This window comes from Lycorma delicatula, chromosome 1, assembly GCF_047948215.1.
Source record: "Lycorma delicatula isolate Av1 chromosome 1, ASM4794821v1, whole genome shotgun sequence".
NCBI classification, from domain to species: domain Eukaryota; kingdom Metazoa; phylum Arthropoda; class Insecta; order Hemiptera; family Fulgoridae; genus Lycorma; species Lycorma delicatula.
The window spans coordinates 137,418,518-137,431,796 of record NC_134455.1 but is presented as its reverse complement, the minus strand read 5'-3'; the positions used below and the strand labels follow the sequence as shown (position 1 = coordinate 137,431,796).

Genomic DNA, 13,279 nt, shown 5'->3' with positions numbered 1-13,279 from the left:
CAAATGTCATTTCAAAAAAATTTCCTAATCGTTTTGCGTGTGGACAGAACTGGCCCCCAGAACAGTCCTGATTTGAATTTACGATTATTTTCTCTGGAAATTTTTAAAGGAAAAAAGATTTTCCCTAAACATCCTTGTATAGTGATGGAACTGCGAATGCTGTTCACTGAGGCATGCAATGAGATAACCAAGAATATGTGTCGTCAAGATATTAACAACATATGAGTTCATGTTGAAGAAGTTGCTAGATGTGATAGCGGTCATACTAAGCATGTAAAAGCAGAACATAATTTCCAGATATATATAGTAAACATGTATTTTACTTTTCTGTATTGCGATTCAGATAAATATTTTTTAACAAAACCAAATGCTGAAACATTTTGTACACCACCATGTAGAATATAATTTGTATAATTCCTGATAAAAAAGTTGTTCATCTAACATGTCAATCTGACAGAAAAAAATTTGCAGTCATAAATACCGTAACTTAAGAAAATTAAAGAAAATGTTCTGAAACTTTTTTTTTTAATTTTAAAACTGGTTAAATTTTTCTAATGTAATATTGATGTTTTGTATTAGATCCAGTACTTATTGTAACCCATCTACAAATATGTGAACCCTATATTAAAAGCTATAAATTGAAAAACTGCTTAGTCAGTTTTTTGCTTTTTCTTTTAACTATTGTATGTGGCAAGTGATTTATGATACTACTTGAGGATAATAATTGCCCATATAAATAAAATATTCAAAATATCCCATTTTTAAATGTACATAAAATACAGTTCAATTAATGGGATTCTAACTAAAGTAATTAGATGAGCTAAGTACAGAGTAACCCCACTATAACGCGATTATCCGGGAACTTACATGATACCCATGTTATAGGCTAATCATGTTATTTAGAGAAGTAAATTTTAAATCACAAAGGGGATCAATTAAAAAAATTGGCAAAAATCAAGCAATAATGATTTAATAGAAAAAGCCAATATAGTTCAATGTGTACTTACATAGAAACACGTTAAGTATGGGATGATATGTTATTTTTTCTTAGAATGTTAATTATTTTTTAAAATAAGAAGTTATTGTTTTTTGTTTCATGGTTGTATGTTTCTTCTTTATAATATATGACTTTACACTTTGTAAATGCAATAAACGATGATCATTAATCACTTTGTTGCTCCATACATGATATTACACTCTTTATATTTTCCAGAACGTCTTTTATTAAGGATGTAGACCTCTCTGTAACAGTGACCTCTGCGACACCTATGCCATGATGGATTTTCCATTGCGATAACCAACTGCTAGAAGCACTAAATTCTTCTCCACTGTTAATTTGTTCATGAAAATTTAGTGTCTGAGCTTGAAGTAATGGCCCTGATAGCAACACGCCCACTCCATTTTTGCAAAAACCTAAGGTACATACACTCATCTACAACATTAACATCACCAAGTCTAATCTTTTTGCGATCAAGTCCGACTGTTTCATCTACCGAATCAATAAAAGAATGCAGTTTATCTTCTTCTTTCACTCAACTACATATAATACCTTCAGGCACACTGAGTTCTTGGGATAAACTGACTTTTGAATGACCTGCCTTAACCTTTTCAATAATTTCTAATTTTTTCTTTATAGAATACATTTTTCAGACGACAAGTTAGGCAAATACAAACAAAAACAAAAACTACAAAATCTAATAAATTAACCAACATAATAAAACATAACGATACTGATAAACACAGTAAAAGCAGTTTGGAATAAATCACAATATATAATAACATTCAGATACCATATACGTGCCTTGTACAGGCACGTAATGGTATGACACGTGATTGTACAGGCACGTGATGGTCTTGTTGATGTTAAGGAAATGACTCATGTGCAGTATATCATAAGAATATCATAAGGATATTATAAGTATATCATAAGGATTTTAGAATCATAGTTTAGTTTTATTGAATCATGTTTTTGGGAATTCCAAGCCTTTAAAACTGGTCGTGACTAATTGATAGATATTATATTAGAAGCGTATTGTTGACAATTTCAAAGGATTTATGGTGGGTTTTACACCGATATCGAATAGTGGTAGGGTGAAGAATCAATCTGCATTAAAAAAAATAAATAAAAAAATCAATGACAATAAAATCTTAACAAGCATTTCTTCATCCTAGTTTATTTTTTCAGATATTTTTTGAGGGACAGGTTATAATCTGTGTTATATCAGTAGCCACAGTATAACAAGTTGTGTTATAGCGAGCTGTACTGTAATTGTTAAAAAAGACAAGGATTACCTGTCTTAAAAATAATTATGAGGAAAAAATTAAATTTTATGCAATATTAAACACGTACTGTAGCATCATGTTTTGGCTAGTCTTCCCTATTTAATTTTTTTTAATAATTTTATCTCATTCTAATCATATTTCAATAATACATTAACTTTCAACTAATAACTACTAAGATCAATGTTATTTTCTTCAGTAGAAATTAAGTAAATTTTTTTTATTTACTTTTTTTAAATGCTTATCACTCCTGAACTTTGAACTGATTTTCAAAATTAAAGTTTATTCTTTCTTATAAGAGTGTCTACTTTTCCCCATTATGATGTTAAATTTTCAGAACATTTTAACTTTTAACATCATAGTATTAGACTTTCATTTTTAAAAGTCTCACAAAAATATTTCATCACTTCAAGGCAGTAGTATAGTACTGCTGGCCACTATCTAGGCTCATCTTTGAAAATAGTTGAGAAAGTGTCAACCTCATAACAAAAATTTGGGCCCATTTGGGTCTGGATAGTAGTACCCAGTTATAAAACCTTCGTGATGGTTGCAAAAAAAACAGCAAAGTTGCAGTCCTAACCTGCCCTGGCCTCATACCAGTTGGGGAATTTTTCTTATCTTACTTACTGGCAATCCCAAAGATAGTACAAAAATCAGAGTAGGTTAACTAGCAAAATAAAAGACTTTTCTAACTTTCCCAAGAAGTTTTCATGTTGATAATCGGCATGAATAAGAATCATCGATTGAAGTTTGTCATCTTTGAAACATCTGTCTGAGTCTAGCAGAAAGTGTCACTTCCCAAATGCTATTTTAAACAAATCAAACATCTACATTAAGAATTTTCCTAATTTCAAACAAATCCATCACTAATGAAAATTACCCATTTTAAATGCAATAAAAATTTGCTGGGTACACGTTTGTTCATACAAACAAGTAAAAATGTCATTGGAATTTTCATTAGGCAATTTCTCAATGTTATCATTAGGTCACAATATGTATTCAAATAGCAGTGCTATCTAAAAAAAAATTATAAGACAAAACACATACAAAACAATAAAATTTTATTACCTTTTTAATTTCACAAATTAAATTTTTTATACATCACAGTCCGATGCAATATATCTCCTCATTGCGCTTACAATATCAAAACAAAACAGTCGATCCTAAATGCTAATGAACATACTAATCAAACTAAATGGTGTAAGATTTTATGATTTCAAAAACTGCAATAGCCCTTTTTAGGTAGAAAAAATATTCCATGTTTTCTACATTGAGTACAGCTTACCTACTTAGCTCCATTCTTTTATTATATATTATACATTCATTTATTATAGATCTGTTACGCAATAATTCCATTATTAAAACTTATTGTTCTGATAATTTTAAATTTCTGTTAGTCATAATATTGTTTAATCAACACGCCCCTCTGTTAATCTGACGTCATGCCAAATCTAGCATGGATAAATGTTATATAAAGACTAACAGAAATTTAAAAGTACCAGTACAATAAGTTTGACTACAAAATTATTCCAAAACACAACATATAATAAGTGAATATAAGCAACAGTACTCAACATAGAAATTATAGTGTTCTTAGCAGAAGATATATTAATCATTATCTTAATAATAAAAATATTGTAAGTGGGAACGAAAAATAAGTCGTAAGTTATACAAAATAGGATATTGTCATAATGAACCAAGATTAATTTAAGATTTAATTAATGATTACACATTGTTTCATGGCAAATGAACGTTGTATGTTATGGTGAGGTTACTTTGATACCCAATTTGAATACTACTCCTGAAGTACTCATGATATTAATTCATTATATAATTAAAAGAAAACATAAAATGCATTTAGTTCTTTCCAAATCATTCATAAACTCTTGTTATAATGATAAACAGTAACTTTAAACTCCAAATGAAAATTACTTACCTAATATTATTCTCATTTCTCTAAAACCTATGGAAGTGTAAATTAACAGTAGAATAGAACTCCATATTTATGAAATCAAGAAATGGGATTTTATTTCAAATTCAAAACATTTTTTGCCTTTACTTGACATTAACAAAAAAAAAGAAGAGTTTTACTATTATTAAGAAAACAATTTGCTCCATAAAAAACACACTAAAATTAAAAAGTTGATACGTGTTATCACGAGGCTTTGTTCTTCCCCCTCCATGTTTTTATAACTGCATATGATAACATATTGCTGATGAAATATTTTTTTGTTATATGAAATTGAATGCCCTTCTTTCAGTCAGTTGTGTCTGGCAGTGAATGAATGATCCTGGCCGGCCCAAGTACATCATGTAATCTTATATCAGAATAAATTATCGAATGTTTAGATGAGACGTATGACAGTAACATTAGATTATTTGATGGTGGCAGTGAATTTAATAGTGATAAAAGTGATGTGGATTTTGTGCTGGAAAATCACAACAAAAATAAAGATAATTATGAACATAGTGATGGTGATAGTGACGATGAAAGTGATGAGTACAAGAAAAGAAATAGATCGAAGATGGAAAAAAGGAGAAGATTCTTACACCTCACAAAAAATCCCCTTTGCTGAAAGACAAGAAATAGTTAATCAAGTATAGGGTGTTTTATAAGCATTTAAACTTTTTTCGATCATGACTTACTACATAAAATTGCAGACGAGATAAATCGCTATGCCAATGATTACATAAATTCAAAACAAGATGATTTGACGCCACGGTCCAGAGTTCATGAGTGGAAAAATGTAGACACTGATGAATTATATACTTATTTTTCACTGCAAATTCTTATGGGAATCATTCAGAAACCTACCACAAAATAAGTGACATTTCACTAAAAATCCTATACTTGACACGCCTACTTTCTCCAAGACAATGACACAAGACAGATTTGAGTTGATAGATTTTTATATTTTGTTCACAATTCACTTGAAATCTATGAAGGAAACAAGAAATTGTTTAAAATCAACCCAATTATCACACACCTAAATGAAAATACACAAAATTGTACAAAATTGATGAAAATATATCTTTAGATGAGTCTATGACTCATCTAAAGATACTTTGAATCAAAATGTACCTTCCCCTGAAGGCTGCCAAATTTGGCATAAAATCTTAAAAAGGTCTGTGAATCCATAACAGGGTATTTGTGGCAATTTATTATATACACTAGCATCATAACAGAAGTTCAAACTGACATAGTGTCCTTTGAAGTGCAAAAGACAACACAAATTGTAATTAAATTGGTAGAGCCTCTCTGGTGTTGGACACCCTGTGGATGGATAATTATTACAATTCTTCAGATTTGTGCCTTATATTGAAAAGATTAAAATCAATGTAGTTGGTAACATAAGGCTCAAAAAAAAGAAGTACCACAAGAAATAAAACAAGAGAAATTGAAGGAAGGTGAACTTGTAGCTTACCATTCACAGGTGTCATTGTGATTAAGTGGCTTCATAAGAAACAGGTCTCTTTTATTTCTATATTCCATAATGCTTCCATGCAAACCACAGAAAAAAGAGGCAAAGAAATAAAGAAACCCACTTGCATCAGAGAATGCATCAGTTTATGGGAGGTGTAGATCTAAAAGACCAAAAACTGCAGCCCTACCTTATAGAGAGAATGCACCAAATGGTACCTTAAAACTGTTCCGGCGATTACTGAATAGTGCAATTCACAATTCCCTTATCATATACAATCGATCACAATATGTAAAAAAATTCAGCCACCTAAATCAGACTTCAATTAGCACAGGAACTCATTGAAATACACCGAAAAGTTGAAATTTCTTGTGGACCTGGTAGACCTTCTAAAACACCCCTACCAGAGAGGCTTACTGCAAGGCATTTCATAGAAAGGATTCCACCCACTGAGAAGAAAGCAAAACCCTAAAGAGATGTGTTGTGTGCATAAAAAGGACTGGAAAAAGAAGAGACCCCTTCTTGGTGCAAGGACTGCAGTGTTGGACTTTGTGTAGATGCCTGTTTCCAAGCTTTTACCACACTCAAGTCAACTTTTATGTCAATTAATAAAATGTTTTAGTCCTTTTTCCGAAGGGTGTATATTTTTCCTGTAACTCCTGAAAATTGGTTTAAATTGGTGTAGTAGTTTTGAAGCTATAATATTTTATTTTCAGTACTGTAACATAGCTGCTGCTTGGACATTTAAATTACTACCAGTAGGGTAGGGCTTCAAAAGTTTAAATACCAGGTTGAATACACACGTTCATCAATTTTTGTATCATAAAATTTCAATCAACAAAAATTAATTTCTATTATTAATAAAAAAAACTCTTAAATTCATATATTTGAATTCACTTTTTCAGCGAGGCAAATTAAGTTTATTACAATTTATTATGCAATAAAAGTTAGTAAATCACTTACATTACAAGATATCGGTGCATTTTCTACCTTCACTCTTTGCAAAACTGAATACTCGATTTCTTCTTCGAATTTAAGCCTTAATGGAGCATCATCCACCACTGAATCATCCATTTCCTAGAACAATTGGTAATTATATATATATATATATATATATTTTTTTTTAATCTTTCTCTAAATGTTGAAAATGGTGCAAAGTATAATAATTCAATCATAAATTTAAAACTTATTTCTGTAGTAACCACTCGATAACACTAGGTATCATGAGATCCTGTAGGAGATATTTTAAGCATTTGCTAAGTAGGTAGTAGTGATCAAAGGCAGTAACAAAAGATTATTATTGTATCTAAAGTAAATTGTACTGTACATTAATTTTTTATAAATAATTTCACCTCATTTTATAATTTTTTTTTCAAAATTCCACTTTTGTCCTACCTCCATCATTCCTTGTTTAGTACCTTACCTTCTATTTTTAATATTCTTTTGATAGGTTTCCTATTATCACAATCCAGTTTATTACAAGGGGCATTTGATAAGTCTATACAAAATCAAGAAACAACACACATAGGACAATTCTGAAGTTTCTCGCATCTCCACTAGAACATATACCCAATTTCAGTAGATAAATTTATAACTCTTGCTTTGAGTCAATCAAGTATTGTGATTTGTGAAAAAATAATGAAAAAGAATGTTGTTTTATGATCAACCCATAAGTTTTTAAATGGCAAAACTGGACAGGAAACTAAAACCTAAAGCTGAAAACCTCAGCTGAATAAGTATTAATGTGGGTCAGCTTCATTGCCTCAAAGGTTATTTTCAGAGCAGTCATATGGGCATAAACAGTAATGAATTTTAAGATTATAAATGAAGAGAATATTGGAAAAATCCATGATATGGTGATAGAAAACAGAAGATTGAAATGCATAAGTCACCAAGACAAAAGTAATTTTAAATAAATGGGTGCTTCATATATTACATGATTATTTACAGACATGTAAACTGTCTGCAAGATGGATGCCATGTTTGAAGTTAAGGATAAATTAGCAACCATTTCTAAGTATGGTTTGAGGCTGTTTCAATGCAATAGAGAGGAATTTTAGCACCATTTAATAACAGCCTATAAAACTCCAAGAGTCAGTAAAAACAGTGGGCTGCAATCAGGAACTAGCTTTTAAAAAGGTAAAAACATTTCATCAGCCATAAAGGTAATATCCAGTGTCTTTTAGGATGTTCATGTCATAATCTTCACTGACCAATTGGAAAAGGGTAAAACAATAACTGAGCAATATTATGTATCTTTTCTGGATAGTTCAAATGAGGAAAAGAAAAAACTACAGAATTTGACAAAATATTTCTTTGAACGAGATAATGCACCGGCTCACTCTTCTGTGATGGTCAAGGTACACAAAAAATTCTTCTGTACCTCCTACTTGCTACCCTTGGCATCTTTAGACTAATATTTGTTACAATGTATGAAAAAGAAGCTTGCTGGAAAGGGACTTACTAAAGGGAAATGATGAAGTTATTGCTAAAACATCTGCTTACTTTGAAAACTTTGATAAATTGTATTCTATAAGGATGGGATCAAAAACTTGTGCATTGTTGGACTAAATGTATAGACTTGAAAGTCAATTACATTGATAAATAAAAAAGATTTTTCCTGAAAATCATTATCTTCTTTATTTTTGCATGGATTTAACAAACACTCAAGTTATCTTCTTTACAAGGTAACTTGGAAAATACTTTGTTTGTGAGTTACGGCTAGAGAAAAATATGAGCTACCACGGTAAAATCAGGTCGTTTTTAGGATGTCTATTAAGGGGCAGAATTAGCAATTTCTTATGGTTTGTGATCTGAAAAATCTAATAAAGGTCAGATAGGTCTAGAAATCTGGGTAGGTCCCAGAACCATATCTGCAGTAGTTTTTGAGGAATTTGGGATGAAACCCAATGTTTTTTATGTTTGACACAATAATTTTTTTAAATGGGTAATAAACACATAAAACGTTTAACCAGAACTTGTAGAAGATTTTATTTTGAACAAAATTGTGTAAGATAAGTTTAATAAAACAAAGAAAAGTTACAAAAATTCAAAAGTCCCAGGAGAATTTTGCGATAGGTGGACAAACATTCAGTTCACTATCAGATAGATGCTGGCTGATACAGTGGCATTGTTCTGTGAAATAAGGACACTGTTCTTTAGATAATCAGTGTACATACTGAAAGTGAATTGAGGGCTATTATCAGATATTAATTTTTTAACAAAAAATGTCATTAATCATCATGTTACCTAATGTCTGAACATAAAGCTCCCAACTTGACATTTCTCCTCTCATGTTTCAAGAGCTCAATAGGGCTGATAATCTATTCATGAATTTTGTGCAATATTTTAGCCCAGAAATAGTGTTTTCTTCAAAATAAACAGTGCTTCGGAATTATTTGTCTGTAGGGTTAGGTCCCAAGTCTTAGACTGAATTAACACAATAAATTATACAAAAAAAAAAGCCTAATTTATTCTTCATAAACCACATGAATGAACTGATTACAAATTACTGAATATAGACTGTCTTCTGACTGAATAAATGTGTAAACATTGAGTATAACACTGTATAAAATGTCTAGCGGACTGTAAAAATGCATGCTATCTCGTCAACACCCAGTACACAACTGCCTCAAATACTACACCTTTCTCACTGCAGAGCAAGGCAAACACATGTATGTAGACGGGAAATACAAAATGCGTTAGGAGCGCAACATTATCTTTAAATTTTGTCAAACTTGAATATCGAACATTTTCCAAAAAAGTGTTTAAAGCAAGTGATTTAAGTGAATATGAGTAATTATTATTAGAATTCAACTTATATAAAGAACTGAAATTGTTTATCAGTTGTTATTAGAACAAAGAGGCAATGCATGCTTCCATAAAAAAAAAAACTAATTCAACCAATGCTAATTACTATGGATATATAAACTAAATAATATTAATATAAAACAAAATAAAGTAACAATCAAAATGCGCAATATCACTGGCAAAATAGTTAAAAATCTATATTGCACTATAGAACACAAAAAATACAATAAAATATTTATTAATTTGAATACAAATGCACAGCCTTAAGAAATAAAAAGACATTCGATATCATACTGTTCTCTAAATTTTTTGAATGTTAGCCCCCAGATTAAATTTTCAATGCAATACCACGTAGCAGACACAGTCCACAAGCATGTGGTGTACCGTAAGTTGGCAATTGCAGCAAAAACAAACATGTGCAATGTTCTGAGTCATGAGTTAGTTTAGTGTGCCCTATTTGTAAATGTAAATAATAACCTTCTCTTGACAGTTAATTCTGTATGAAGAACTCCATGGTGACGCAGTGTGCTTAACTGGACAAAGTTTATTGTTGATGGTAGAATGCCATTCACTTTACCACTTACCAAGAACCAACCTCTTCAGAAAACAGACCAGATCATCCAAAACAATGCAATTGGTGAAAGTGAGCTGCAAACAAGTGTTTTTTGCCATGCTATCAGCATGCTCATTGCCTGAAATTCCAATATGGTTAGAGACCAGCAGATCACACTTGTGTTATGTCATTAATCGACTGCAAGGCATTCATGGAATCTGAACAGACAAGTACGTGTTGATAAATTGGCTAATTATATTTAATTATATTACAGCATACAGCTCCGCAATGATGATGAACCACATTGAGCATCATAAGAGTGGTGATTATTGCAGAGAATCTAACATGGTTGTATGCTTCAACTGGTTCACCACATAAAAATAGTTGAGGGTCAACATGTTCCCTCAACTGGGAAAAGCAAATGTATTTCATTTTCTCTGTGGGGGGGGGGATAATTCAATCGTTTTACACTGCAACTCTAAATAGGTTGTTGTGTTTTGGAGCAGCCTCTAAGCAGCGGAAGTTCTAGAAGCAATGTAAATTCATCTACAAATAAACACATAATGGGTTTCCGCACGCAGTTTACAATAGCATTTCTAACACTTAGAACACTTTCCTGCGATATTCAGTTTTCTAGAGTGAAACTGTTGGATACCATCATTCCAAATCGAACTCGAAATTACTGACTACTGAGTACATCTCTGATAAATGCAAGATTTCCTTTTATAAGCTATTCACGCAGTGTACTCAGGATTCCTCTCTTCCATGTTACATCATATGCCTTTTGGCATACGACATTGTATTTTTCAATATGCAAAAGTATATAGAGAAATACAGCAACCAGGCATTGGCAAAGTAGAAAGGTGTTTCCAGGGCAAATACATAATCGATCAACAATCTACTTTGGTTGAAAAAAAAATGTTCGAGGGCAATTAGGGAGTTTCTCTCAAGGTACTCCACTAGACAACAGTTTACAATTCATTCCATCATCCTGCACAGGTGACTGATCATCTTGTGACAGGGAAGTGATCTAGCATACTGATTATGATAACTTGAGAGGGATGATTTATCTTAACCAGGTTTCAGTACACAAATCACCAATGCTTCTGACCAAGAATCTGGAAAACCTGATCAAAAAATACTTTATTGTAAATAGACAAAAAATGTTGTAATGCAGTGTTCAGGAGGTGAGACAACATACTGAGCCTGGCAGGGTAAGTGTCATGGGAATTATTCAAGACATACCTTAGCTCCTTAAAAGAAAAACGTAGACTTAATTTGCTTTGTAATTCTCCAATAACAGATGGTATACTTTTCACCTGCAATTTATATCTAAACTCAGGACAATATGACAATGTAAGGAAACTGACATAAATGTATTTCCACATGAGTTTGCCACATCAATTAGTGTGGTGACAAGGATGCCATTGTTTTCTAGTCCAACTGGCTGTGAAGATTTTCTTGATCCACACATCACCCTAACTTTTCCACATACAAAAGATGATGAAATTGTTTGAAAAATGGTATCAACACAATTCAGCCACAATTTCTGTTTAGCACACCAATACATTCAACAGCATAGACTCTTACATTCCGGAAGGCATAGAGAAATTCTGTCGTAGGCCTTCAATTGAAGTTATGTAAAGCTTTGCAAAAATCCCTTAGTGCACTCCTGCAATCTTCATCCCACCAAGGAACAGCAGGCTATCTTGGCTTTCCAGATGTTAAAGGGATAAATTCACTTTCACTATCGAGTATTAAGTTTGGAAACACGACATGGTGATCGCACTATCCCTCCTGTTGTACTGGCCAAAGGAATTTTTATATCCAATCCGTCCACTTTCCCAACCACCCATCTGCATGGCAAACTCTAATCCAAATTAATATTACCGACTGAGATAATAATTGATTTGTAATCACTGTCAAAGAATTTTTTAGATACATGTCGGGTAAGATGTGTAGTGCGAGTTATAGTGTTTTAATAGTGTATGAGCAACCACGTAGAGGGGAAATCTAGAGAGGTTAATAAGGTCCGCCAACTTTTAGCAGGATCTAAACTACATGACCAGCTGATCGGCTTCCACCTTAGTACAGCTGAGATTAGAACTGGCGGTAAGTCTTCTTGTCTAGTCAAGTGGAAGGTTAGTTGTGGTGCTGTTTCTTCATTTTCAGGTTTTTTTCCTGGTTTATTTATTTTATTCGGTCTGAAATTTATTTATTCCCTTCTTATAACTCTACTATCCTTCATCCCCCAGCCAAATCCTTCTGTTTCTTTTCCAAAATATACCTTGTGGGGTATTATATAACGCGGAACAAAATGTAGATCTCTCAACTGGTTTTTTCCAGTTCAACCTACCACAGTGCAGGAAACTCCAGAGAAAGCAATGGAGACTGCTACCGAGTCTAAGACTTCGGGGCAAGTGGTAACAGAGGCGATACCTATGCAGACTATCGCTGGTATTGCTACAGAGGATGTACAAGTAGAGGGTCTTCCTCCTAGACCCGCCTCGGACTGCAGGAAAGGGGTCAGTCAAATGGCTGAAGTCACGACAGTCTTCTGCGGAAGAGGATATTCCTTTGGAATTTGCGGAATTAGTCTGGAGATTTGAGACTTGCTAAAGATCTTAAAAGAATATGGACAAGAATGTCAAGAGGACTATTCGTGAAGTGGAGGAAGACTTCAGTAGTGCGCGGTCAAAGACTTGAGGGGAATGATTAGAAATTCCGCATTCTGTATTGGTAAGAGATCGACATCAGAGGTAACCACCCAAACCATGGTTGTCACTTGCTGTCTGACTGCAGATGCATTGGATAATGGGGTGTCCATTTCACAGGTGGCAGAATTGATAAAGAGAAATTGGCCGAAGAAGGTATTCCGAAATACATATGCTGGAGAACCAGAGAGGAGTGACAGAGCCATTAATATGATGACAATCACTGATATGCATGAGATGAAGGAGGGCAGGGTGCTGCAGATGCTGGCCACCTTGTAGCAATGGTGTAGCGATTGGTAGCGATGGTGGTGAAAATCCGCTGAACACATCTTCCACATGGCATATGTGAATTCAGATGACACAGACTCAGCACAGACCCTGGTCGATGTGTTTGAAAAGAATAGGATCAATTCTACTGGTAATATAGGGCCGCTACAAACAGAAGTTTATGGTCAGGACACGGCTGTGTATATACAGAAATTATTGGAGTATGACGGTTA

At 32.9% G+C, this 13,279-nt stretch overlaps 1 protein-coding gene across 5 annotated transcripts in view; it reads right to left on the bottom strand.

The window, feature by feature from the left end:
- LOC142322800 (uncharacterized) overlaps window positions 1-13,279 on the bottom strand; it is a 77,840-nt gene that overhangs the window by 11,874 nt on the left and 52,687 nt on the right. For all 5 annotated transcript variants that reach the window (XM_075361894.1, XM_075361889.1, XM_075361878.1 and 2 more), the window contains exon 5: window positions 6,666-6,779. In XM_075361894.1, coding sequence (XP_075218009.1) covers window positions 6,666-6,779 — 114 coding nt within the window. The remainder of the gene's footprint in view (window positions 1-6,665; window positions 6,780-13,279) is intronic.